Genomic DNA, 27,940 nt, shown 5'->3' with positions numbered 1-27,940 from the left:
AACAATGGTAATTAAATCATAAACAAGAGTCCATTAGTACCAAGATTGTGAATATAATTTCATTAAATCAATCATTGGTCCATAAGTATGAAAAAAATTGTTTTAAATTATAAACTTATAATCTAATTCCATAATAATTAGCCTATGTAATAAGTGATTCACCTGATTCCTCCACGATCATTGCAACTAGCCAACAACCCTTTTGTTGAATATTGAATTTAGATTAAATAAAATTAATTAAACTATACTAAAGCTACACAAGTTTAACCAATAACCTTTGAGAGTCTACAACCCAATCCATACGTTAGCAAATGCAACATTATATTAAACAATTAAGATCATTTTCATTTCTTTTTCCTTTTAACCTATCTTCAAATCAATATATGGTACGTAACTGTGTAAAAAATACTATGTTAAAATACCATTAATTTTCCTTTTATATACTACCTCCGTTACATGTTATGTGTAACGATTTGACATAAAACAGAGAGGAAAAATGTCTAATCGTTACACATAACCTGTAACGGAGGTAGTATAAAGTATAAGTTTTTTATAGTTAATATAAGGAGGAACTTAATCAAACTCTAACTCACTGATTTTTAAAGGTCTTACACTTCATAATACGTAGTAGGAGGCAAGTTTGTAAAGTCTCCACCTTTTACCCTCAATTAGTAAGATTTAAACCTCATATCTCTATGATATAAGTTAAATATCCCACTAAGTGAATTGAGTCTTGCTTAATTCATTTTTCTCATATATCCATCTGGACGCGTATATGAGAACTAGACTCTTTAATATTTTAATAACTTGTAGATGATTCGTTTTCCATTGAATGTTTAGATCAAGAAAAAACAAAAAGGAAACTAGTGTAAATTATCTAAAACGCTGTCATATAAAATGATGAATTAATTTATGATTATAGTAATATCATATGATTGCGTATTTGCTCGCACGACCCAAAAATAAAAAATGCCCACTTGTCCATCTGTAAACATGACCACTAATCTTAACTTATTAATTAAATAATGAAGAAAATTAAACATCTCCTTTCCCCTATAATCCCACCATTTCCACATAAACTCTCACCTCAACACATACACTTACTCCATCAAATCATATATATCTTCTTTTTCTCCCTCCTTTTTCTTATTTTTAACCAAAAATATCAACTTTTTAGGACAACCCTTTTAATTAATTAAGGAACACAATTGATTTTTGTGTTTTGTTTTGGGGTTCTTCAAATAATTAATCATGGTCATGGATAATAGATATAGAACAAGCTCATATATCACACATGAGCAAGATGACCCTCAAAGCTCATCAGAGAATGGAGCACCCGATTCGCCATTCTCCGGCGACGACTCAAGAGCCACCGCCACCGCTCCTCCTAAAAAAAGGTGTGTCCAAAATGCCACAACTAGTAAAAACTTATTTTTTTGTGAATTTCTATGTTCATTTGTTTATAATCATCAAAATCTATCAGGGTTGGTTAGCTCCCTTCCCCTCGGCGCTCATCATGCCGGGCACGAGGGAAATTTAAGACGAGCTAACCAACCCTGTATCACCAAACAAACATGTACCATCATAATTAGAAATTAAATCCCATACATACCCCAAAAAAACGTTTATTTCTCTTCATCTTATATATATATATACTTCAAATGTTTATAATTATAATTATAATTATAATTGTACTAGGAGTAAATAAAATTATGCTAATGATGATTAATTAATTATGTGAGTAGTAGGAGGAGCATACAAAAAAGAGTGGTATCAGTACCAATAGGAGAAGTAGATGGATCAAGGAGCAAAGGGGAGACATATCCACCGTCGGATTCATGGGCTTGGAGAAAGTACGGTCAGAAACCAATCAAAGGCTCTCCTTATCCGAGGTATGTACGAGATTATCCTACGCCCTATTGTATGTAATCATATCTAGGGGTGTTAATCAGAGCCGAGAGATTGGCGTATGTTAGCGTAGAAGGCGGCTCGTGCTATCATACGCCTTCCTTCCCATGGAGTGGTTGGAAACCAATCGTGGGAGTTGTCACATCCTTGTTTATGTGCGTGTTGTTCACGCTGCATCTAGCTAAAGAACAAATGTTTAAGTTTTTAAAATTAGAATAGAAAAAAAAAAATATACGTATATCTTTCAATTTTTGGCGGAGAACCCGATTTTAATTTTATTAGATCAATTATCAAGGAAAAATGTGTTTTTTTATACGAGTTGTTACCTACCTCTCTGAAGACAAATCATGTATTATTTAATTTCGGTCCAATCACTTCAAATTAAAATAATTGATATTAGTTGAATAATACTCTTGTATTAATGTTTCAAAAAAAAAAAAATACTCTTGTATTAATAACTCCGTAATTGTATAGTACAAGCTGTTTTTAAAAAAGTGATCATTATTAGCGAAAAGGAAAAATAGCATTAGATTATGGTTTAGAATTTCTTAAGATCCCTAACATGTGTTGTTGTAATATTAAAATTGTTGGATTTCGGTAAAAATTAACCTTCTTTTATATTGTTGTTTTTTTTAAAAAAAAAATAATTTCTCAATAGACCAATTTGGTAATAAGACAAAAAGAATAAAATTCACTATTTAACAATTTTAATTTATTGGGATTTTTTTTTTTTTGAAACATTGCAAATTATGAGGAGATAAAAGACGATTAAGTATGCATTTATCCTTATACGAAATAATGAAAAGTTTTTGTACTATAATAATCTAATCAAATACATTAGAAATTGCCTAGGATAAAGGCTTTGATTAATTGATCTTTATTTAGCTAAGCATGTACTAAATAAATGATTTTTTAGCACTCAATCAATGTTGATATTCCTAGGGAAAAAATTAAGTAAAATTAAGGTTGATAATTCTATGCAAAAAATTTACGAAGGGAGTATGTTTTTATTTAGATAAATAGTTGTATTAATTAAATCCCACAACATTTTGCATTTATGGTAGTTGGGAGAACATGAGAAGATTCTGTAACATGTTCTCACGTATGACGTTTGACAATTTGATCCATGTTGGATACAAAATTTACTTTAAATGTATAGAATCACATACTTATCCAATAACTTGTGTATTCAATGAATTTCATAAAACAACAAAAAAAAGTAAAATCAATCGATTACTTAGAAGAAAGATAAATCTTTTTGTCCAATGCCACCCATTTTCCTAAAAGTTGGGAAAAGACTTACTATACTCAAAATCTTATAAAACATGTCTATTTTACAATTTAAAGTACTAAGTCATATTTACATCTAAAATATAATTACATCTAATTTTTCATTGTTATTCATACCAAATAATATATGTTCTAATGATAAGAATTGTATCTAAAATATTGATATCGGGAATCAATATGGGAGTAGGGTTACTCTTATCCTTTTTTCAGTCTCACGGACTTTACTTGCTAACACAAGTAGATGAAAACTTCTAGTGAGTGCAAACCTTTTGCTTGCGAACCGTAAAAAATTTGATGGTTAAAGAATATTATATGAATAGTTAAAAGCTAAAACGTTACACTTACTAAAAAAGAGAATATTTTTTTTATTTATTTCACTTTTTTTAATACTACAATATGACTTAAGTTGGCTATTTTTTTAGTACACTTTCTCGTTTCTCTAATCACAAATACTTATTTTCTTGTCCCTATTTTTTTTTTACGAGCTCTATGTCCTTATTACATTTGCTTACTTTTCTTTTTCACTTGTTCCTTTCTTTTCCTTTTAAGGATCCACTATTTTTTTAAAAGTTTTTATTTATTATTATTTTTTTTCTCACTATAAAAAACTAAGGTATCACACCATCTCTCGTTTACTTACATATACACTCAACTACCTTAAATCACATCCAACTTTAATTGAAATAAAAATTGTTAACAAATTTTTTTATTACTCTTCCTAAATTGTGTGTCTTGATAAAGGGTAAACTAAATTGAAAAGAAGAGAGTACTACTCCATACAGAGTATTATTTTTGTGTTTGTTTGATGTACATTAGTCCGTAAATGGGAAGTTGTGAAACAAATGGAGTGTTTTACATTTTGTAGTATTACACGCGCATTAATAGGAAAAGCTTATCTTACATATTTGTCTTATTGGTTGTTTTACGTGCGCACCAACTCTTCCCTTTTCCTTTTCACCATGATAAAAATGCCTAAATACTCATGTGCAGATGTGCTTTTGTTTGTATCCGTTTTAATAAATTTATTGATTTTATTTAATTTTTATTTTGCAGGGGATATTATCGATGTAGTAGCTCCAAGGGTTGCCCTGCTAGAAAACAAGTAGAAAGGAGCCGTGTGGACCCCACAATGCTTATTATAACCTATGCTTGTGAGCACAACCATGCTCTACCTACTACCAAACACCACCACCACCATCACCACCACCAAACACCGCCTCGCGCCACCACAACCTCTCCGAATATTCCGTCTCCAGCAACTCCTCCCATCTCGGTAGCTCCATCCGATTCCGCCGAGGACGGGGGGGAGGAACCGTCTCCGTCGCCGTCATCGCCGTTGCACATTAATCCGTTTGGTGATCCACCTCATCTAGAGTTTGTTGGTGACACCTTGATGTTAGGAAATGTGGGGGTTGAGTGCAATTGGATATCTGATTTGTCATTCTACACGCCGGCTTTAGTAGGACCTAAATGTGATGATGTTGAGGTGGCAACATTTCCAATGAAAGAGGAGGATGAGTCATTATTTGGGGACTTGGATGAGCTCCCTGAATGTTCTCTAGTTTTCCGTCGTGGCCAAGGAAGCATCGACAGGTGTACTACCGCCCCTCCGATATGTGGGAGTACATGATTAAAAAAATTAATTTTGTAACTTTTTTTTACTACTCTCTTCGTTTCAAAATATTTGAATTGCTTCCACATATCGTAAAAAGAAAAATATTTAAGAATTAAAGCAAAAGGAGCAACTCTTGTTTTGAAGCGAGGGAAGTAGTATTTTGTTTTTAATCCCGTTGGTTGGGTTTTTCCTTTTATGGTGATTGTTTAGCTGTTACATAAAACACCAAAACGTGTTTTTTACACTGTACTACAAAGAGTTGAGAATGAACAGATTCACACAATTTTATTTTTTTTTTTTTTTTTTTGACGGTTGATTCATAACTTTGGTTAAATGGATAGTTTATTCTATTCTTTGCATTCTTTTGTATGAATCTTTACTAAATTAAGGATTAGAGATTGTACTATTGTTTTGGTGATTTGAAAATTGATCACTCTTGTACTACTACAATTTTACTTTTTATTATATATATAAAAAACCCAGATTTTGAGCAATTTAAGATCATAATTAGTGTCCTTTAGCTTTAGAAGTACATAGTATAACAATTCATACCTTTCTTGCAAATTTTTTGTTTGTAGTCACTGTAACTGTAACACACTTTTTAACATCATTGAATTTAGTTAACTTTGCACTGATTGGTTTCACAATTTAGGACAGTTTCGGGGTTGTTGTTCTCGAGTCAAGTCAAAATTGAACCTAGTTTTAAATTATCTAACAAGATCCACATAAATATATATATAATTTTTTTTTCAAAATACTCAGCAAATTTTAAGATGCCTCATGGTGCACCTAGATCTAGGTGTACCACGTCTATACTTTTGAACATTTAATAAAAAAAATCTGAACAATTGCAAGTTTTGAACATGTAGTAAAAATATATATGAACATCGCAAATTTTGAACATTTAGTTAAAAATATGAACAATCACAATGCATCACGCCTATACTTTTGAACATTAGTAAAAAAATCTGAACAATCTCGAATTTTGAACATTTAGGTAAAAAATCTAAACATCGCAAAATTTGAACATTTAGTAAAAAAAATATGAAGAATCGCAATGCACCACGCCTATACTTTTGAACATTTAGTAAAAAAAAATATGAACAATAACAAATTTTGAACATTTAGTAAACAAATATGAACAATCGCAAATTTTGAATTATTGCGAGCTAGACAAATTTTGAAAAAAGTTTGTCTGACTCGTAATAAATCAACGGCTATTTCATCGAATGCCACTAAGCACTTTAAAAATTCACCAAATGTCATCGAACGTTTCAGAATTCATCATATGCCACCCAGTTTTTTACAAATTCACTGAGTGCCATTAATGACTAACGGAGTTGACTAACGGCCGTTAACTCCGTTAGTCATTAAGGTTTAATCATGACACATGTCATGATATGATTGGACCATTTATCTTAATTCATAAAAATAAAAATAAAAACCCCAAAATTTTCCAGCCACCTACCTACCACCGCCAAACCATAGCCCCTCCCCTTATCTTGCCGGTAAACGGTCGACCACCCCCTAACCACCAACAATCGGCTGGCCGGTCCTTTATCACCCCACCTGACCCACCGCCGACCCCCAAAACCTCCCACACAAATTGCCTCGACCCCATAAACCACCAACACGAGCTTCCCTCACCCTAAAAAGCACCCACACAGCCTGCCCGATCCCAACAACCAACAGTAAAAACACCCTTCCTCCCTTCTCCCACCATCGAAACGTACGACCGATTTCAAGGGTGGGGAACGGGAGGAGGGGCGATTTTGGCGATGGAGAAAAGGAGAGGGTGCTTGATTAAAGCTCGTGTTGGTGGTTTTTGGGGTCAGGGCGGGCAGCATGGGTGGTTTTGGGGGTCAGTGGTGGGTCAAGAGGGGCGCTAAAGGGTCGGCCGGTCGATTTTTGGTGGTTAAGGGGGTGGCCGGCCGTTTTCCAGCGAGATAAGGGGAAGGGCTAGGGTTTGGCGGTGGTGGGTGGTTGGGAAAATTTTGGGTTTTTTTTTTGTTTTTTTTTTAATTTTTATAAAATTAAGATAAATGGATCAATCATATCATGACATGTGTCATAATGAAACCCTAATGAATAACGGAGTTAACGACCATTAGTCATTAATGACACTCGGTCAATTTTATAAAATTTGGGTGGCATTTGGTGAATTTTAAAAACCTTGATGGCATTTGGTGAATTATTAAAGTGCTTAGTGGCATTTGGTGAAATATCCGATAAATCGATAGTTTTGTAATATAAACTGAACATTTACTGTATAAAAAATGAACATTTCTTTATAAAATATGAACATAAAAACTGCAAGTTTATGTTCAGTTTTTATGACGTGTTCATTTTTTTTTACTAAATATTTTTTTTTTTTTTGTAAAATGTTCAATTTTTTGTACTAAATGTTCAAAAGTATAGACATGGTGCACCTATTTCTAAGTGTACCATGATGCACACAGAGGCGGACCTACGTAGTAATAAGGGGTAGCACTTGCTACCCCTAAAAAAATAATAACACTGTTAATAAAAGAGACCTGTTTTTTGAAATAACAGGTCTCTTTGATTATTCTATAGCAAACTAATACCTGATCTGCTGAACAGCGCGCTTCCCCTTTTAAACAAAAAGAGACCGGTTGTATAAAAACGGGTCCTCTTAGGTTTTTTTTTTTTAATTTTTTTTAACTTTTTTCTTTTGACTTTATTTTTTCTTTTATTATTTATTTTTACTTTTCTTCTACTTGTATTAGTTGTATCTTGTATGCGTTTATGTGTGTATAATTAATTTTGTATTCGTCCATTTTTTTTAAGGCTTTCATTCAAATAGTAAAATCTATGCTTTTTAAGTAATAATACAAATTTGTTTAAAAACTTTAATCATTTTTTTTAAAGAGAACTTTAATTATGTTTCAAATACCGTACATGATACCCAATCTAAAGAAAAGATTATATAAAATGAGTAGCTTATTCATTCTCTTTATATTAAGACCCCTTGGCCTTCATTTGATGAATTTCCGTACATTTTAATTGCATTTTTCATTTTTACAATGCACATATTTAGTAAGTAATACATTTACTAATTAGTTTTATACGAGAAATAATTTCATTTTATTTATATTATACCAGTATAAATTATCATCTAGTTTATAACCTTACGAATAATAGATGCGGAGTATATATATATACAAAAGTAATTAATTTATGGGACATATGGAGTATATTTTTTAATTTGATCATTGTGTTATATTGACAATTAGAATACTGATTTTTCTATATTTGTAAAAATACATGTTAAAATTTTTAAAGCTAATTATGAATTGATCATGTATACAAAATGTATAATAACTCGTTTATATATATATATATATATATATATATATATATATATATATATATATATATATATATATATATATATATATATATATATATATATATATATTCTTCTTATTGCTCAATGTTATCCCTCATTAGAAATCCTGGATCCGCCACTAGGTGCACATAATACTAATTGCAAATACTCCGCATTTATTAACAAAGAAGATTAACTTGGAGGTCTAGTTGAAGCAGTTTAAGCTCACAAGTACCCTCAGCACTTGGTAACATGCATCTCTTTGATAAGGATGAAGACAGGTCTTTCAGAGTACGTCTTTAAACAGAGATTGACACAATTTTCTTAACTACGCAACTCATATCTGGTTCATTGGCATGAACTATACTCGGCGATGACTCAAGCTGAGATGTTTAAGCTATTAAACCAAGCCAGGTTTATCATGGAACTTGGACTAAATTTTTTTGGGACTCAACCAAGGAATAAGGCGCCAATGGTCGATGAATTGCAGGAGGAAGGGTTTAATCCAATCCACAAGACAAAACCTGAACATTTGAGTGATTATGATGATCTGCTGTCCATGCCAATATGAAACTTAACTGCTATTAAAGTGCAGGAGTTCGTGCCAACATAAATAAAGTCCAAGAGCAAATTCATATGTTTAAAAAAGATACTGAATGTTGATGCTCTTGGAGAAATCTCTTTTTGTGTATGTTAGCCTCTGAAATTTACTTCATAAATAGCATTACAGTCCATGAATATTACGAGTATTGTTTATGTTTGCTAGAGAAGGATTAAAGAGAAGAGGCGAAAATATTAACTGCGGCTGTTATAAAAACAGGTTAAATCGTTTATCATAAATGTTTTGCATTTGATATCATCAACTGCAGCATATTTTGTTCATTTCTTGTTTAGAACATTCCTGTGGAAGGCGAAAATTTACTTCACTAATTTAGAACATCATCTATTCATCCAGAGCAAGCAAAGCCACCCATTGTGGAAGATGAGAATGACATTCTTCTTTACTCGGAATTTTCTTCAGAAACTGATAAATTCTCATTTTACACTTCCTAACATAACAAAACAAAAATGCATTCATTTGTTGTTAGTAGTAATTGGTGTACATGTTTTGATCAGAAATGGAAACTGATGCCTAAACAAGTCTTATGCCAAGTAGCAATTTTGCTAATGTTGAAAACACTTTTTCAACAAACCATCATATTAGCCCACTATATTTTCTAAATAAAAAAAATCCCATTATATAATAGTTGCAACATTTTTATAATGTAGAAATAGTTGCAAATCCAATGACTTTTTAAATAAATACTTGTATTATCTATATGACTGTAAGTAAGTTTAAAAAAAAAAATAAGGTCAAGCAAATTATACTAATAGGTAAAAAAAAAAAATGGTGCAACTATTTCTAGATTGGAGGTACTATTATTCTACTTCCTCCGTTACGAATTACTCGCAACAAAGGGGTATTATTAGTGAGACATAAAAAATTCCTTTGTTGCGAGTAATATGTAAAGGAGAGAGTATAATACTTAGTACCAGCCGAAGGTATTCAAGGCTACCTTGTGAAGCAACAGAAATTTTGATTAATTCAACATTCATCGAAGGTATTCTAGGCTACCTTGTGAAGCAACAGAAATTTTGTTAGCATGTTTGCAGTGTTTACCATCCAAAGGCACTGCATCAAAACAGTTGATAATCAATCAAAAAACAAAGACCTGAAATTATGGTATGTGCAATAGAAATGCAGATTCATAAACTACTGCATCATCCAAGTGATCTTCTAATGACATGTTTGAACATAAAGAAGCCTCATCAATCAAATCCATGCAAAAATACAGTTCCAAATAGCTTCTACTAAAATGTGTAAGCATCTAGACTTCTATTAATTATATAGACAACGAAAATCCCTATCCTTTCTTTCTTTCAAGGGACGGAACTGACCCGCAGAAGTTCAACCAGTTAGGATTTTTTCCCAGCAAAACAAAAAGGTGTGACAGCAAAGACTTACTACAGTAAGTATCTAGTTTGAGCAGCAGCCTATCTTCTTCCAAGCTGAGGTCTCGCTTTTTATATTTATACTCTCTCCTTGGGATGGAACAGCCGATGCAGAAGCATCACCAGCATCAACTGCCTTCTTGCTGACGATACGATGGATCTGAGTAAGAACCTCAGTAAAAGCCAACTCCACATTGGTTGCCTCGAGAGCAGAAGTCTCCATGAAGACAAGACCCTCCTGCTCTGCAAAAGCCTTCCCTTCTTCGGTAGTAACAGCAACCAGATGCCGAAGATCTGACTTGTTACCAATCAGCATGACCACAACATTTGGATCAGTATGCTCCCGTAGCTCTCTCAACCACCTTGCAGCATTCTCAAATGTAGCTTTCCGAGTGACATCATACACAAGCAAAGCACCCACAGCACCTCGATAGTAGGCACTGGTTATGGCACGATACCTATTTCAACAGTAAAGACAGGTTCAATTTTGTTAATTGCTGGCATTCACAAATGGGATAAGAGATAATTTTAAATTACTCTTAGCACAATATGTATATCATTTCTCACAAAAATTAGAAGAAAAGAATCGAGTTGTGCATTCTAGAAAATGGAAGGGAAATAAATGTATGTACGTAGCATTAATTTTAGTCATTTTGACAACAATTCACCCATAATCTTCCAAAACTCCAATACTCAAATTTTATGTACTTCACAGTCTATCCCACTAACTTCCCAATTTTTGTTTTCTCTAGGGACTCCATTATTTAATACTTTGTACTGTTTTCGCAAATAATATATCCCATTCATAGTACTAAACAATTTGTCTGAATAAAGCAAAAGCTACCAGTAGGAAATGAAGAGTATAATCAACCCAGTGATTTTTAATGGAAAGATAGATAGATACTCTCCATATACGAAATATTAGGTGTTACATTGATCTACTGAAGCTTCTACAATGATTCACAGACACACAATAGGACCTAAAGAGAAAACTATATTAAGAAAGTAAACCAAGATCCTATGCAGAATAAATTTTTAAGACCGTTGAATATAGTCAATATACTACGAAGTGTGTCTCCATGTAAAAAGGAGTTGACGCATAAAATAGCAGCTCATTGAATTTAACCCCTTAGGATGCAGAGTTTCAATAATCATCCTATCTTGCAAAACTAAAGCATAGGGCTTTTTTTAAAGAGAGGCAATTAACAACCAAAAAAAATCACAGATAACAAGTATGCACAGCTGCACAGAAAGGCATAGATACAACCTCCTCTCTATAAAGAATGCTTATTCGATGTCCACGCATACATGAAACAATGATGAGTCATGCTTACATCAACAATAAACTATTGGTTCAGAGCATCTCAATTAGCAGCAATGCTTTTTTTTTTTTTTCTTTCTTTTTTTAATTCTGTCTGTTTATCTCTGACGCATAGATCTATCCTGCATCTTGCTGTATTATTAAGAATTTTAAATATACAAAATCACATCTACTACATATCCGACACATAGCAGAGGCAATTTTCAGAGTCATATCATCTTTTGTTGCTCACAAGTCAAGATACTAGGGAATTCGCATTTGAGATGGATTATTGAATAAGATGGAAGAAACATTACCTGTGATTAAGTACAAGTCACAATATTTATAAGAAAAAAAAAATCCCATCTATCAAGTATAAATAGTTGTTAAAAGAAAATAAAAACCACCCCAAGGGTATATATAAAAAAAATAAGCATCTTGTCAATAAGTACGAGTAATATATATCATAACCTACACACTCAATGTACTTCAGAGATCCTCTGATTGTTGATAGCTCATTTACTCAAGTGAACTACATTTACTAAACCAAGAATTAGAGCTTTTCGGGAAAAACCAAAATAGAAAAATATGATCGACACAATGGGTGGAAGGATAGTTTCGAATATCAACAAATGTTGCTATTCTCCACCTCAACCAACAAAATTAAAACCACCAAAACCTAATGTTTCATAGTGTACCAATTAGACAAGCTTATATACTGAAGATTAGAAATTCTAATGAAAAACTGAAAAGAACCATTGTTAGATCAATAAAATCCACTCAAGATAACAAAAAGCCCCTCAAGAGAGATGCTTAACTGATTAACTCAAACTAGTGATGTCAATGTATATATCTGAAAAAAAATCCATAAAGTTGCCAATATGTAGCTTGAATCATGAGATTCATGACACATGTTAAATAAAGGCTCACAGCAAAGGAAGCACCATGTATAAAGGTCACAGTAGCTAATTATTTGCAGGCACTCTTTCTCTAGGACCACAATACAATACATCAGTTGATGCAAAATCCAACTACGCCTTTCTATACAACTATAGATAAATAAAAAAATTCAGTAGATTAAAGAGCAAAAACACCAAACAGAAGGGCACAGAACTCATAGCATATTGAATTTTATATATAATAAGAAAAAATATATATATATGAGTGTTTTTTTTTTTTTTTGTAAAAAGAAGAATCTACCCTTGTGATGCTTCGCCTTCAATACATTCAAGCTTATATCCCTTTGCTCAAGCTTTCCTATTCGTTTTCCCCTAGCTTCTTTCTCATCACTTTTGGGCTTTCAACTTTTTTTTTTTTTTTTTGGATTTTTACTTCATAATTTTTTAAAATTAATATAAAAAATAGAGAAAAGTACAAAAAAAAATGTCAAATAAAAGTTATTAGCACTAAAATTAAGCGCGTGTATCATACGCATATCCTCCGACGAGAAAATAGGGGTAAATGTTGCAATTTGTTGACTTATATACCAATATGTCGCCACATGTTAATTTTTATACCAATATGTCGCCGGCAATAACTTTTATACCAATCTGTCATAAGGGTGTTAACTTTTATACCAATATGGTCAATTGGCATATATATATATATATATATATATATATAGGGGGAGGCTCTCGTGAGAAATTTTCTTATGTGAGAATTTTTCTTATGTGAGAACACTCTTTATGTTCTAAATTTTTACTCGTATGTTCTAAATTTTAAATATGATGTTCTAAACTTTTCCTTAGGTGTTCTAAATTAAATCAAATGTTCAAATTTAGTACTTACATGTTCTAAACCATAAATTAGTTAAGTTTAATATCATAAATTTTAAATAACTTGTTCCAAAATTTTAACTTATATGTTCTAAATTTTAAAATGTGTGTTCTAAGATTTTTAATTATATGTTCCAAATTTTAAAGTGTATGTTCTATTTTTTTATTCGTATGTTTTAAATTTTTTACTCACACTTTCTATATTCTATATCAGTTTGTTCTAAATTTTTATTCACATGTTCATAATCTTAAACAGATGTTCTAAATTTTACTCATACGTTTAAAATTTCATAAAGTAGATTTTATAAATTTTTAATCACTTGTTCTAATTCTTAAATCAAATGTTCTAAACATATTACTCAGATGTTCTAAATTATTAATTAGATGTTCTAAATTATTAATTAGATGTTCTAAATTTTAATTTCAGACACATGTTCTAAATTTTTACTCGTATGTTCTAAACTTTTACTCACATGTTCTAAATTTAAAATCAGTTATCATATAAGTATGAATTCTCACATATGAACCTATTCTCACCGGATCCCTCCCCTATATATATATATATATATATATATATATATATATATATATATATATATATATATATATATATATTCAACCTTAAAAATCATCCGCTAAACTTGTATAAGACATGGCTTCAAACTACTCCAGAAGATATTTATTCTAAATTAATACTACGATAATACATAACATTATATTTTCGCTTAATGTTTCCCAGCTTCGCAGACTTGTCAAACCTTTTGGACACTGCAATACCTAAAGCTTGCAATTGACATTTCAGAGTGAGAATACATATCACCTACTCATTCCCATGCTATATTCTGATAGAATTTCTAAACATGTAATTATATTATTGGGATCTGAAAATATTTACCAGCCTCATATTCTTTTTTCTTTCAAACCATGATACACTCTAGTATTTCTTACAAAAGAGACAAAGTTATATAAGCAAGAGAGCAACGACTCTTAATCAACTTCAGTTAACAAATAATTTTTTTTCCCTGTATCCAATAATCTTCCTTTGTGTGTTAAGGGCCATAGAACTGTCAGCCTCCTACAGTTTCAGATATAGGTGGACTATTTTCTCCTCATATTTATTCCTTCTTATAATTATTGTATTGTTTTGTTTGTGATAGGGAGGGGGTATGGAAACAGTTGGGAGAACAGTTGGCATATCAACACATAGTTATTCAAAAATCTAGCAGGTAACCTTTCAATGTGAAAGTCATAGGGCTACGGACAAGGGTCACAAATTCACAATCCAAGAAACAATCAGTTGTAGTCCACTTTAGATGGTATACAACTATACAAAAACACACAAGATCTTGCTTTAACAAGAGTGAGTGGACAGCACTGCCAAGCACACAATTACAAAGCATCTCTCCCTATTTTTATAAGTTATCCAATCTGAAGTAATATAGCCCTGGGAAATCAACATGGTTATCAGCAATGGGTTGGAATAATAGGCTGAGTTCACTTATTGTAGCACATAACCACAACTTTAGACTCAGTTTCCTTTCCCACACTCAGCTAATGACATTGTTGATTCACTTGGTTGTAAAAGGGCGCTTATAGCTAAATCATGATGATTGTCCTGGTAACTAAATAAGATTATCCTGTCAGATCCTTATCATTCACTGATGACAGCACACAACCACCAGTAGCTATTACACTTGTGTTCCATTCTATCAGTCACTTTTCTCATAGATGAACCCAATTAAATGACAAGACACACCAACAAAAGACCACAAACTAATTGTTATTGGAAAGATATTCATGGTATGATAGGAAAGCACAAAATCCAATTAGACCTTTACTTTCTAAAGTTTGCTTAAGATATATGTAGAGAGCTAAGCATAAAAATCCACAAAATTCAACCATTGAAACAAGAAGCTGAATAACTTGGATAACCTAAAAATAAAAAATTAACAATATTTTGGAGTATAATCTAATTATATGTGACCCAAAAAGATAGAACAGGTAATATGCGGAGGGTGAGTCCAGGGAAAGGTAAGAAAGGTATCAAACAGCACAACAAAGACAAAGCTCTATGCAAGTAAAGAGCCTGGGAGTAAAGAAGCAACTACAATGAAATACCAAATGCAACAAAACTGCATTTGTATACTGAATAGATCCAGAATCTAATTACCTGTTTGGTTACTGGTTATAAATAGCAAATAATAGTAACAAGTTAATAAGTAATTTGCAAGGAAAGTCTCGTATGTCGTAACAATGTTCATGCTAATCTTTTCCAGCATCCAAGTACTTCATAGATTTCCACATTCAACCGAGAATATATATAAACATACCCATACTTGGTGATAGAATTCCAATACCATGGGCATCGACTCAAACATAGCAAATCTAGCACATACTTTTTTTTATCAAAAAAAATAAAAAAAAAAAATTACTACTACCATTTATTACCACTCACCTTACATACTGATATTGGAATTTTATCAGTTCTATAAGCACCTTATGTAGATGAGAAAGCTAGCAAAACAGACGAAATAAATCATGCTACTTGCTAAGTACTAAGTGTATCATACACCAAGTAAATTAAGTAGTGCCTGAGTGTGAGCTATTTCTCAAAGTTGTAACAAGCATATACATGAAGATAGGAGTTAAATGAATTTTCAAGAAGCCTTAGAAAGCATTTGCAACTGGTGATAGCTAAAACAACATAGTCAAACAGTACCCTAAACTACTCAGCGTTGTCCACGGTATACTAAGAGGTCTTAAGACAATGTCCTGCACTTGGATGGTAAAACCTAGTGCAGATTCTCGATAAGATTAAGCAAACATACCTCCTCTCTCTCTCTCTCTCACACAGACACTCACACAAACAACTTTCTTTTCTCTCACACACACGCACACGCACGCGCACACACTCACTCACACACACAAGTCCTACATAATTTTCCTCATAATGTCACTAGTAATTAGTAACTTTCTTTTCTCTATGTGAACTCCTTCTCTTTAATATTCCATAATGTCATTTCAGCCCAATGAAATACAATACAGCTAGTGTGAAGCTCACAAGAAAACCTATCGGATTCCATCACCAACAGCATCTAGGAAGGTATAATTTTATAGGATTTCACCTGTACCTAATGTAAAGCGGGCAAGAGATAGTTAAAGACACACTAAAATAAATGTCTACAAGAAATATGTATGTGCCCCAAAACTCTAAATGATCAGATCTTTAAATAAACTTCTTTAATATGGTCACAGGCCATCCATAGAGGCTTTAGCCGAACAAACCTCGAAAACCCATTGCTAGGTACTTTATATTCTATACACTAATCAAAAAGTGTAAATTATCGCTGACATAACAGCAAAATCCAAGAACACAGACACCTGTAAATGTCTCCTAATGTATACATGGGTCACCTGGGATCGTCCATTATTGTATTGGCATCTACCAAATGTCTCCTCATGTATTTATGGGTCACCCGGGACCATCGGCACCATCCATTAATTTATTTTTTCATGCTAGAACTGCAACCTCAATGAATTACTTGTTCTTCCAGATTTCCTTCCACAACCCAAGACATCCAAATGTATCTAAATTTAGTTACGCATCTTGACTCTTCAATCTTCATCCATTCAAGCAACTAAAATAAGGTTCATAAATCATCAAATTTAAGGAACTTGGTTTTTCAGGGTGCTCCAAGGCAAAAAGGGTCATGGGATAGAAGAGGAGACACTAACAAATCTCTAAAGAAAAGAGCTTGCCATAAATATAATAGTATGACTGCCTAAAAAGTTTGTCAAACTTTGGGTAAAAATGCAGGTGTGGTTGGGCCTAAGCCGATTCCACACAGAATAACTTTAATCATTTCATTAGGCAAAGGACCTCGCAAACTTCACTAGGACCAGGGTTCTCCGTTACAATGAGGCAATCACCTCTATGTGTCTTATACTTTTGACAACTAAGTTCAAGACTGTTGTTACTTTGGAATAAGTAGATTAAGACCAGATGTGGATGATCCTAGCATTACTTCATATATGATTATTAAATCACATGGATAGCATTATAACATATCCAGGAAACACAAGCATACCATGAACATTATTGCCACTGTGGAAGCATGATTTATAGATCATCATCAACAGTAAGACTTCATACAATAATGATATAGATATGTATTAACATGGGTCACAATTCCAAATATCTATATCCTTTGGTCACCCTCGATCAGCCGCTTATACCAAAACAAACCTTGGTATCGCACAAACTCCCAACACTTGTATACACAATCCATAAACATCTCCCTGAGCAAGTGGGTTTGGAATACAAAAATACAAAACCTATGTGTCATCGTCTTCGATCCGTGTGCGTCATCCTTACCCAAGCACAGGCCACGTTAATCTCCCTTAGATCATTCCAAATTTATCAAATATATCGGCAATCTTTTAAGTAGCAGAATACCCACATAAGCCTCCGCCACGAAACAACACAAGATTCTAAGCCTCATTCTAAATAACCCACTAAACAAAAGGCACAAAATTTTTACCAATTATCAATCCAATACCCAATTACATCACAAACCCATCAGATTTTCATCCAAATAATGAAACCCCTTGTCATAAAAACTAAACATATTAACATAAAAGTAACACTAACCCCAAAATTGTAACACAAAACTTCATTATAAATACAATTAATTACATGAAAACCTAACAAACAATAAGCAAAATTATGAAACATAGAGAAAAGGGAGGGTTTACCTCTCTTGGCCAGCAGTATCCCAAATCTGAGCTTTGATAACCTTACTTTCAATAGTTAAACTCCGAGTAGCAAATTCAACCCCAATAGTAGACTTAGACTCCAGATTAAACTCATTTTTGGTAAACCTTGACAGCAAATTTGACTTACCTACACCAGAATCACCGATCAAAACAAGCTTAAACAAGTAATCATAATCATCATCTGCTTTATATCCTGCCATTTTAATGGAAAATTTAGGAAGTTTTTGGGTAATTCGACCGTTTGAGAGTGATGGGTTTTGCCCAGAATTGATTGAGGAGAGAGAAAGAGTAGTGGGAATTGCTTGTTAACGAAAGTCACTGGTGATTTTTGTGGGGTGATGTATTTTGAGTGCTTTATTCCTCTTTTTTGAACTTCTCTTTTTTTTTTTTCTCTTTAAACTGGGCTTTTTGGCTAATGGGGGTGTAGTGGTGACCTTGTGGGTAGACTAATTAAGTATTTTGGTATGTTAAAAAATTTGGTCGTTTATGATTTTAAATAATGTTATTTCCATGGAAGTTCCAATTAATCAATTCATTTTGAATTAATTAAAAAGTTGGCTTATTTTAAGCTAATCACGTAAATATTAGCTTATCTTTGACAAATTTTTCTTATAACTATAATTAATGTACCCAAACTAACCCAACTCACATTCACTCAACCCAAATCCAATCCAAACACTCGAATTGATAGCTCAAATTTCCACCAAAAATTTGGTCGCCGAGTCATAATTGATAGTTATTTTTAAGGGGCATCTTCCTTCTATCTTCAATTGCGAGAAATGACTAATTTACGTTTGCATAGATCATTTTAGAAATATATAAGTCGCCTTTGTAGTTTATTTTATCTTAGTTCATTTATTTATTTTATTAGTTTTATTATTACATAACTTATCTAGGGGTGTACAAAAATTGGCCCGGACCTGAAACCGGACCTGAACCGACCTGAACCGGACCGGACCTGACCCGGACCTGTTGATTCAGGTCCGGTCCCGGTTCTTAAAAATCCAGGTTCCCGGTCCCGGTCCGGACCCGGTCCAAACCCGGGGTTTTCAGGTCCGGACCTGAAACCCGGGAAAATCGTAATTAAAAAAAAAAAAAAAAAAAAAAAAAAAAAAAAAAAAGAAGAAAACCAAACTCTGAAAAATTGAAACTGAGTTTTCGTGGACTTATTTGTATTTTCGGTGGACTCATTTGTATTTTTGGTGTTTGAGAATCGGGACTTTATAGACTTTATGTAGTTTTGTAATTGATAATTTTGGTTTGTATGTAATTATTAAATTATGCAACAGGTCTAAAAATCACAAAACAGGTCCATATGCAGGTCCATATGCAGGTCCAACAGGTTTTGTATTAAAAAAAAAAACGAAAAAGACACAAAACAGGTCCATTCAGGTCCAAACCCGGACCGGACCTGATTTTTCAGGTCTGGCCCGGAACCGGACCTGTTAATTCAGGTCCGGTCCCCGGTCCTCATAATTACCCAATTCAGGTCCCCGGTCCAAACAGGTCCGGTCCAGGTCCGGTCCGGTTTTGGACCGGTGTACACCCCTAAACTTATCCATCTTGTGCATTATCATGCCTCATTTGTGTTTTCCTTGTTTCAGGTTGTTTTCATAACTATTTGAGCATGCTCGAATTGAAATAATTTGCCATTGATCGAATAATTGTTGAATGATGTTAATTTGAGGTCGTTAATCGATGATTATGTGCTTATGTACGATTTTGGATTACTAAGAAGTGTTAGGGTGAGTTTATATAGATTTGCACCTTTTCCAGCTATATGCACTTTGCAGTCTCTCCAGATCCACCCAACAAAAATTCCTACAGGTGTTCGGATTTTGTTTGTTTAATTCTCACCTATTCCAGCTATCTGTAGTCCTTCCAACAAACTTTCTACGTGTTTTGGTGCCGTTTTGATAGCGCTTGAACAAATTTGCATGAACAGCCAACCTCTTGCTGTCAATTATCCTACCAATAATCACTGCAAGAACATTCACCATTTTTGAAATGATGAAACCTACTAGTATCTCGCACTATAATCTCCCTGTCCTTTATCCTAGATATGTACTTGATAGCCACATGACAATCATCACAAACACGCAGATTCTTCATCACCCTTATAGGGAAACCAGGAGGAGTGATCATTAGAGCAAATGCAATGGCCAACCTCTCACTATGCTGAGCCAAATTTTGCTCCTTCGCTTCCGTATCCATGTCTTGCAAAACAGATCCAGTATCTGGAACATACCCACATTCCTTTATATCTGACATTAGTTCTTTTAGATATAAATAAATCTCTGTGGACCTAGGATGGTACTTTGCTCCCATGGTGAATTGGTGTACTTCATTCTTGAACTCAAACCAACTAACACCCGGTTCCTTCTTAATTCGTCTATCCCTCATGGCTTTTCTGACAGTAGAAACTTCATCCCACCTCTTTGAAGAGGCCTGGATGTTCGCAAGCATAACATAGGAAGCGGAATCCAGAGGATCAAGTTTGAGGACCTCTTCAGCGATCCTCTTAGCCATTTCAGTATTTTTATGGGTTTTACAGGCAGATAACAGAGTTTTCCATATAACAGCATCTGCTTTAGTAGGCATTGATCTGATCATATCTTCTGCTTGCAAGAGACAACCAGAACGCCCAAGTAGATCAACAGCACAAGTGTAATGCTCCAACCTAGGTTTTAATCCATATTTCTTTACCATTAGGTCAAGATATTCAAGTCCTTCATCCTTCAGTCCACAATGACTACAAGCATATAACAGGCTCAAGAAAGTAACATCGTTTGCCTCCACTCCTTCTTGTTCCATTTGCTTGAAAAGCTCAATGGCTTCCCCTCCTTTGCCATGGAACCCATAAGCAGATATCATTGAGCTCCAAAGGACAACATCTGCATCTTTACACTGCATGAAAGCTTTGATTGATTCTTCTAAGCATCCGCACTTAGAATACATGCTTATCAATGAACTAACTAGAGGAACGACAGCAGTAACCCCTCGCTTGATCACCTCAGCGTGTATTTGAAGGCCTTGTCCCAGGGTCCCCAATTCAGAACATGAACTAAGGACACTAACAAATGTAATTCTATCGGGTTGGAACCCCGCCTTTTTCATTATATTATACTGTTCTAAAGCACCCTCAGGGCACCCATTTTGTGCTCTTCCGGCAATTAGAGTATTACAAGCAATCACATTATGAATAGGCATCCCTTGAATTACTCTCTCCCCTTCCTCCAAACTCCTACACCTCATATACATATTCGCCAATGCATTGCTAACAACCAAGCTCAGACCATGACCACTCTTGATGGCATAAACATGAACCTCCCTCCCACAAAGCAAAGCTCTCAGACCAGCACATCCTCGAAGCACACTACCCAACGTAAACTCATCCGGCGAAAACCCCAACAAATGCATCCTCGAAAACAAACCCAACCCCTCCTCATTATGCTCATACTGTATCATCCCCGTGACCATCGCATTCCAAGTCGCAACATTTCGTTCAGGCATTTCATCAAACACCTTTTGTGCACTCTCAATATCACCACTTTGCAAATACCCATTAATCAATATGTTACCAGACATCACATTCTTCCTATACATCACATTATACAGCACTAAAACAGTCTCCAATTCCCCAAGTTTACCATACATATTCAACAAATGATTATTAACGAATTTATCTAAATAACACCCAGATGTAATAGTAATAGCATGAAGCTGTTTTCCCCATGAAATCGAATTTTTGGAAATACAACCATGAATTAAATGAGAAAATAGATTTGAGTCTGACCATATTTCATATTTGAAGCTCTCAAATGCTTCTTTTATGCGTCCCTTGGAGCAGAGATTGGTTAGCACGTTAATCGAGGAGGTGTTCAATGGTTGACTAGAGTATGAAGAAGTAGAACAAGTGTTGAAAGATGTTCTGATAATCAGAGAGAAGCAGCAGATTGAGCGAAGCGATTTGATACCGGACTGCATCATTGCGCGACGTTTATACAAGTTCGCATAGGAGCATGATAAATAGTAGAGGTAATCATTGGCCGGGCCGGGCCGAAGCTAAAAAACATGCCCATTTCTCGGGTCGGGCCAAGCGTCGGGTTGGAATTTTTGTACCCAAACCTGCCCAAAATGATTGGCCATGCTGGCTTTTCGGGCTGGGCCTAAAAATCAACAAAACATGTGTAAAAATGTAATCCTAAACCCGCCCAAAAATTTTAATTTTTCGGGCCAAAAAATTCTGTCCAAAACACGCCCAAATTTGGGTTGGGCCAACGAGCCGGGCTAACCTTGATCACCTCTATTAAGTAGTTATGTCAGGGGTAAAAAAGAAATTTACGTCATTTAATTAAAATGAATAAAAACTTTTGCATGCCCCCGGTTTACAATAATTTTATTGTACATCGAATATTTTGCGAAAAGTGACCCTTTTTTCTTATAAAAGTGACCTTTTTTTTACAAAACTGACCCATATTTTCATAAAAGTGACCCATTTTTTACACAAAAGTAACCCTTTATTTTCACAAAAGTAACCCTTTATTTTCACAAAAATGACCCTTTTCATACATAAACGTTACCCAATATATCCATAAACATTACCCTTTCATACATAAACGTTACCCCTTTTTACCCACAAAAGTTATCATTTTCATGCATAAAAGTCGAAGTAACTCTTTAATGCACAAAAGTGACCAACCCCATAAAATCACATAAGTTACCCTACAAAAATTACTTGTAATATTTATTTTGAGTAAAACACTGAAAAATTAATGAATTTAATTAAAAATATACGAATAAAAAGATTAAAAAAAAAAACAAGTCAGAAATAAATTCAAACAAGTTCAATTTCGCCGTTTTGATTAGTAGAATTGTCTTCTTCTTCATAAGCTTAAAATTTACCATTTTAATCTAAAACTGAAGAAGTAAAAAAGAATACTCAAATTTGATGGAAGAAAAAGATTGCTTGAACCACCAAAGAAAATGGAAGAAAGAAGTACAATAGTTCATCAATGGAGAGGATCGAGAGAGGAAAAATCCAGGAGAATTGAAAGAATCTTTGAAAGTAGGGAAATGAGATAAAAGAAGTACTATGAGGGAGTGAGAGAAAATGGAATATAGAGTAAAAAAAATGAGTTACTCACAAACCCACACTTGCTTTATACGGTCCGATTTACAATGAATTTATTGTAAACCGTTTTTTTTTAAAAGTTTGTGATAAAAGAAAAGCTGAAAAGGGTTTCAAAATGAAAAGAGGAGTTGATAGTTGGTTTTAGACTTCGTAGGCTGTTGAGGCATGAGAGAGAAAACAATTTCATTTCCCAAAATTTTTTAGGGAGAGCAAAGTGAAACCCTAAAAAATAAAAAATTGCGACCAAGTTCGGGTAAGGGTATTTGGAGCTTGAATTTGTCGATCTGTGTTCGTCGTCGTTGCCTTGAAAAATTCTTGGGCTATATCACTATGGACTCAACTAGATGAAAAGAAAAAAGAAAATTTAAAGGCATAATAAAACAAAATAACTGAAAAAGAAAAATGGACCACCACTTTGTTCAAATTTTACCCTACACCCTAGTGTAAGGAATAGTTACTACCTACACCCCCCATCCCCATTCCATTTTCTTCCATACCTGATATTTTTTTTTCCTTGCTCAATAGTCCAATACGGACAACTGGACATGCGGACACTCTAGTACCCAATCACTTTGTATTCGCCCTTCTCTCTCCTCCATATTTTACCCTTCTTTTCTTCTCTTCTCAAATTCTTTCATATTATGTGTGTTTTTTTAAATGTATCGTGATTTTGATTTTGTGTTTTTAGTTATATTTGCATGCTTAATTTGATAAATTTTGTTGATTTCGAGCTTGTTTTGATGCGTTTTGAAATTTTTTTTTTTTTTGAAGTTATTTAATTAATAATTATTTGAGTGATATTAATTGTTGTTGTGGTTGCAGTGGCGATGAAACTATAGTAGTTATATTGAGTGGTGGATGAAGTTAAGGTTGGGTCAAAGTAGGAGACAACAAATCAAAGAATTGAGGATGAGAAAGAAAAAAATGTTTGAAACTGAAATTATCATATACATGTTCGTAACTTGTGACCATGGAAATGGACATATTTACCCTTTAAAATTGTACATATTTGCGTTTTGAAATGAACATGTACGACAGATGTAGTTATTTGTTTTCATATATGGTTCATTATAATAAAAGGCATGTGAATGTCTAAGCATATAAAAAAATAATCTTATTATTATTATTATTATTATTTGACATCTATATTAGTTGATACATTGCATTTAATGTGTTTTTTGTCAAAGTAATTTATTTTCTAATAATATATTGTTGTGTAGGACATTCATATATGGACTTGATTTGTAATCTTCGTTAACAATTATTTGAACATTTATTGTAAGATTGAGCGTAATACTTTTTGTATATTTTAAGTTTAAATGTAATTGAAAATATGTGTTTCTTTATTATGAGCATGTATCATTTAAAATATGTATACATTTGAATGTACATCAAAATTGAAATAACAATACCATCAAAATAAAATTGCACGTTTATATGTACGAAAATGAACATTTACGGTGTATCAATATCACAATGTATATTTATTAAATGAATTGATCACGTATCAATATGTAAATGAACATGTATAAATATGAACATGAACATTAATGATTTTGAGAATGAATATTAAGACAAGTGTTGGCATGACTCTAACCTAGTTTCAACCCAGTTTCATCTTAAACTATCTTTTTACTCAGCCATATGAAAATATTCATGTAGACACCTAAAAATGTCTCCCCAAAACCAAACCCGATGTTAAATAACCTTTCACCGCCTCTATTGGTCGGGTTTAGTATTTAATCCCGAGAGTGCTTAAAAAATCGTATTTTATTAAATTTATACCTTTGAAAGGTCCATGGATTAGTCTTGATGTTTGGTAAAAGCATAGTTTTAATTTTAGCCCAAGCTTATTAATTAATTTTAAGCCCAAACCTTTTTTATTTTATTATTTTATTATTTATTTTTGGCCCAAACATTTTATTTATTTTTATTTTATTATTTTCTTATTTTAGCCCGAATGATAAAAGTCAGAAAAAAGCCCGAAATTATCAATCGGCACTTAAAAAGCCGAAAGAAATTAGGGTTAAAAATGAATTTAGACGGAAAAATGGACTGGAAGTGACCGTGTCACGGTACAGTCTGACCGTGTCACGGGAACCCTTCCCGTCTGACGGTGGGACTTCCCGTGACACGAGAGGTTTGCTGTGACATGCACAGGACGTTCCGTGTCCTTTCCGCGTAAACCCTTAACGCGTTTTTTATTCCGTTTTCTGAAAATTTCCCGCGTCACTCCAAAACTGTACCGTGTCACGGGGAAGTGTATCGTCTGACGGTACAGTCTGACCGTGTCACGGTACAGTCTGACCGTGTCACGAGATACTTTTTTAGGGTTTTTATCATTTTAGGGTTCCGTGTGCTCCATCAACACATTTTCCCTATAAATACCCCCTCATTTCTGATGTACGGGGCAACCAGAATTTTATTATTCTTATTTTCTTTCTTCTATGCTACGAGCCTAAACACTAGCCTACCCTTTTCACTTCAAAATTCCTTCTTCAAGCACTCAAAGGAGTCCATATTTTACTCGAGGTTCTGTCCTTAAGCCAAGGCGTGAAAGGTAGAATCGTTTGAGGGTTTGGCCCCAAAATCAACTTTAATTTAATTTAATTTAATTTAATTATTGTTTTATTATTTCCTTGAAGTTACTAACTCGTTTATTATTTTGTAGTTGCAAGCAAATAGATTCAAAGTAAGGATCATGCTCTTTTATTATTATTATTATTATTATTATTATTATTATTATTATTATTATTATTATTACTATTATTATTTTTCTAACAATTTTATGTTGTTGGGATTGTGATTAAATTGGTATTAATGTTGATTCTATTATTATTTTTATTATGATCACCATATTGCATGTTTAAAGGGAATATGTAATTGAAAATCACTCCTAATAAGATAATTTGGACAACCGGTTTAGGTTCGTTTTAATCTTGTTATTTAATTCAAGTGATCATGATATTTTAGAATTATGTGTGCATTAATATTAAACCAATTTAGTTAAATAATAGTTTTGAGCGAATTGAATTATTGTTTGTATGCCTTTGAGATCACAGGAATGCTTTTCAATATAAGAATCGAGTAGAGGCCAATACGGGCGAATGTGACTCCATGACTCACTTCGTACCATCATCCTCGATCCTCCTTTCGTGGTTCCGAACCATATGGAGTTAGTAATCTCATGGATTATGAATGGGGTGTAACCTTCACGGGTCAATCGTTGTTGCCTATCGTTGTCCCTTATCGTGGTTGCCTTTTTATGATCCGTGAACGGTTTACAAGTTCCTTAAAAACTTGTTGGCGGCTCCCTACTTTATTTGTCCCTAACGTTGTCCCTAATCGTAATGTCAATTCCCACTTCCTATGAGTGCCAAGCATATTTACAACATGCTTTTTACGTAGGCGCACTTCAAACGACGCCTACAATTTGGCGACTCCACTGGGGAGGATTCTTAATTATTTATCGATTTGGGTGATCGGTATTTAATTAAGATGAGTGGATGAAACTTGAAAGATTCTTGAAAAAATATTCCTGTGATTAATTTGGCATTTTTGCATCTGCACAGACGTTTTAACGTCGCATTCAGGTCTGTCCCGTAGGAAAAATTGGATAACTTGGTTGCGCGCAAAAGCAAATAGGGTACCAGTCAGATTTTCTGACTGCAGTGTCACGGCAGAGTCTGCCGTGTCACGGTACAATGTACCGTCTGACCGTACACTGTACCGTGACACGGGAAAGTCTGTCGTGCCACGGCAGTCCAAAAATCAGTCCGGTGGCCTATTTTCTTTTCTCACAGTCGACTTCCTTCAATTTTTCTGAAAAAACGTATGTGTTCTACATGCGTCTTAGCCCTGGGGGATTTAAGCTCTATCGACCCAAAAACGCTCATGGCAATAAGGGTTCATCCAAGTTATTAAATCCACCCAACCATGGAGTCGAGTTCGATTTCATCACGAACTCGCGGAGCCGCCCGTTGGCATACACCCTCAAGGGAGGCTGCCTTGGTAACGCGTCCAAACTCTTAACCATGGTACCCTTTTGACACCCAAAGCTTGATCAATAGTTGAACATAGATCTCAACCCTAGGTTGCGAACTTTTTTTACATCATCGTGCCTAAATGCTATGTGATTGTTTGATGCTAACCCTCATGTGTTTGCTCTTTTTGTTTAACCCATGACTGAGGGTTTTTATTCTCACATAGTAATTAGTACGGACTTAAAATCGATTAAAATCTGAAAAAAAATCACAAAATTGACCTGGAACTGCGCACCGTGTCACGACATGTTCTGCCGTGTCACGGTGAACAGTGCCGTGACACGAGAAAGTCTACCGTTTGATGGTAGACTGCACTGTGTCACGACAGTCTGCACCGTGACACGGTGCCCAGGAAAGTGTCCTGTCAGTCTTTTTCTCGATTTTTGTGCGAATGCTGTGTCCAGTTTTGAGTCGTGTCTAGCTATACGGTCTAAACACGCGTCCATTAACACACTTTTTTTGCTTTAAGTCGTGCACCACTTTTTTGACCGTATTTTAGGGAAGTCTTGTTTTTGCGTGAAAAAAAAAGGGAATTGCCGCGACACGGGATACCCTACCGTGTCACGGTACTGTTCACCGTGACACGGTGGGCCTGAACGAAGAAAAAAGGAAAGAGAGACTCCCGTGACATGGGAATTTATCTCGTCTGACGGGAGAAATGTCCCGTGCCACGTCACCCCCTGGCAAAAAAAATTGTCAAATATTCCCGTGAGACGGGATGTTATCCCGTCTGACGGGAGAAATGTCCCGTGCCACGT

At 34.1% G+C, this 27,940-nt stretch overlaps 3 protein-coding genes across 3 annotated transcripts; 1 reads left to right on the top strand and 2 right to left on the bottom strand.

Moving 5' to 3' along the window:
• The first annotated feature begins 851 nt into the window (after positions 1-851).
• LOC110719121 (probable WRKY transcription factor 69) lies at positions 852-5,172 on the top strand. The gene is made up of 3 exons (XM_021898023.1): positions 852-1,397; positions 1,746-1,892; positions 4,252-5,172. The coding sequence occupies exons 1-3, from the start codon at positions 1,252-1,254 to the stop codon at positions 4,826-4,828; spliced, it is 870 nt and encodes a 289-aa protein (XP_021753715.1). The 5' UTR covers positions 852-1,251; the 3' UTR covers positions 4,829-5,172.
• A 4,680-nt stretch (positions 5,173-9,852) lies between these two features.
• LOC110719120 (ras-related protein YPT3-like) lies at positions 9,853-18,381 on the bottom strand. The gene is made up of 2 exons (XM_021898022.1): positions 17,985-18,381; positions 9,853-10,612 (listed from the first exon to the last, which is right to left on the bottom strand). Exons 1-2 carry the CDS (start codon positions 18,203-18,205, stop codon positions 10,180-10,182), a joined length of 654 nt encoding a protein of 217 aa, XP_021753714.1. The 5' UTR covers positions 18,206-18,381; the 3' UTR covers positions 9,853-10,179.
• Positions 18,382-19,732: 1,351 nt separating this feature from the next.
• Positions 19,733-22,084, bottom strand: LOC110719119 (pentatricopeptide repeat-containing protein At2g41080). Its single transcript, XM_021898021.1, has one exon. The coding sequence runs from the start codon at positions 21,993-21,995 to the stop codon at positions 19,974-19,976; it is 2,022 nt and encodes a 673-aa protein (XP_021753713.1). The 5' UTR covers positions 21,996-22,084; the 3' UTR covers positions 19,733-19,973.
• Positions 22,085-27,940: the final 5,856 nt, after the last annotated feature.

The sequence above is a fragment of the Chenopodium quinoa genome, unplaced genomic scaffold, assembly GCF_001683475.1.
Source record: "Chenopodium quinoa cultivar QQ74 unplaced genomic scaffold, ASM168347v1, whole genome shotgun sequence".
In the NCBI taxonomy this organism is placed as follows: domain Eukaryota; kingdom Viridiplantae; phylum Streptophyta; class Magnoliopsida; order Caryophyllales; family Amaranthaceae; genus Chenopodium; species Chenopodium quinoa.
This window is presented reverse-complemented; position numbering and strand designations above follow the sequence as displayed.

Excerpts from the sequence above, each read along its gene's own strand:
- LOC110719120 (XM_021898022.1), bottom strand. The coding sequence starts at position 18,205 with ATGGCAGGATATAAAGCAGATGATGATTATGATTACTTGTTTAAGCTT. Across the intron at positions 10,613-17,984 it reads GATACTGCTGGCCAAGAGAG|GTATCGTGCCATAACCAGTG; the intron begins GTAAACCCTCCC and ends CTGTTGAAATAG.
- LOC110719121 (XM_021898023.1), top strand. The coding sequence starts at position 1,252 with ATGGTCATGGATAATAGATATAGAACAAGCTCATATATCACACATGAG. Across the intron at positions 1,398-1,745 it reads ACCGCTCCTCCTAAAAAAAG|TAGGAGGAGCATACAAAAAA; the intron begins GTGTGTCCAAAA and ends TTATGTGAGTAG. Across the intron at positions 1,893-4,251 it reads AAAGGCTCTCCTTATCCGAG|GGGATATTATCGATGTAGTA; the intron begins GTATGTACGAGA and ends TTTATTTTGCAG.
- LOC110719119 (XM_021898021.1), bottom strand. The coding sequence starts at position 21,995 with ATGATGCAGTCCGGTATCAAATCGCTTCGCTCAATCTGCTGCTTCTCT.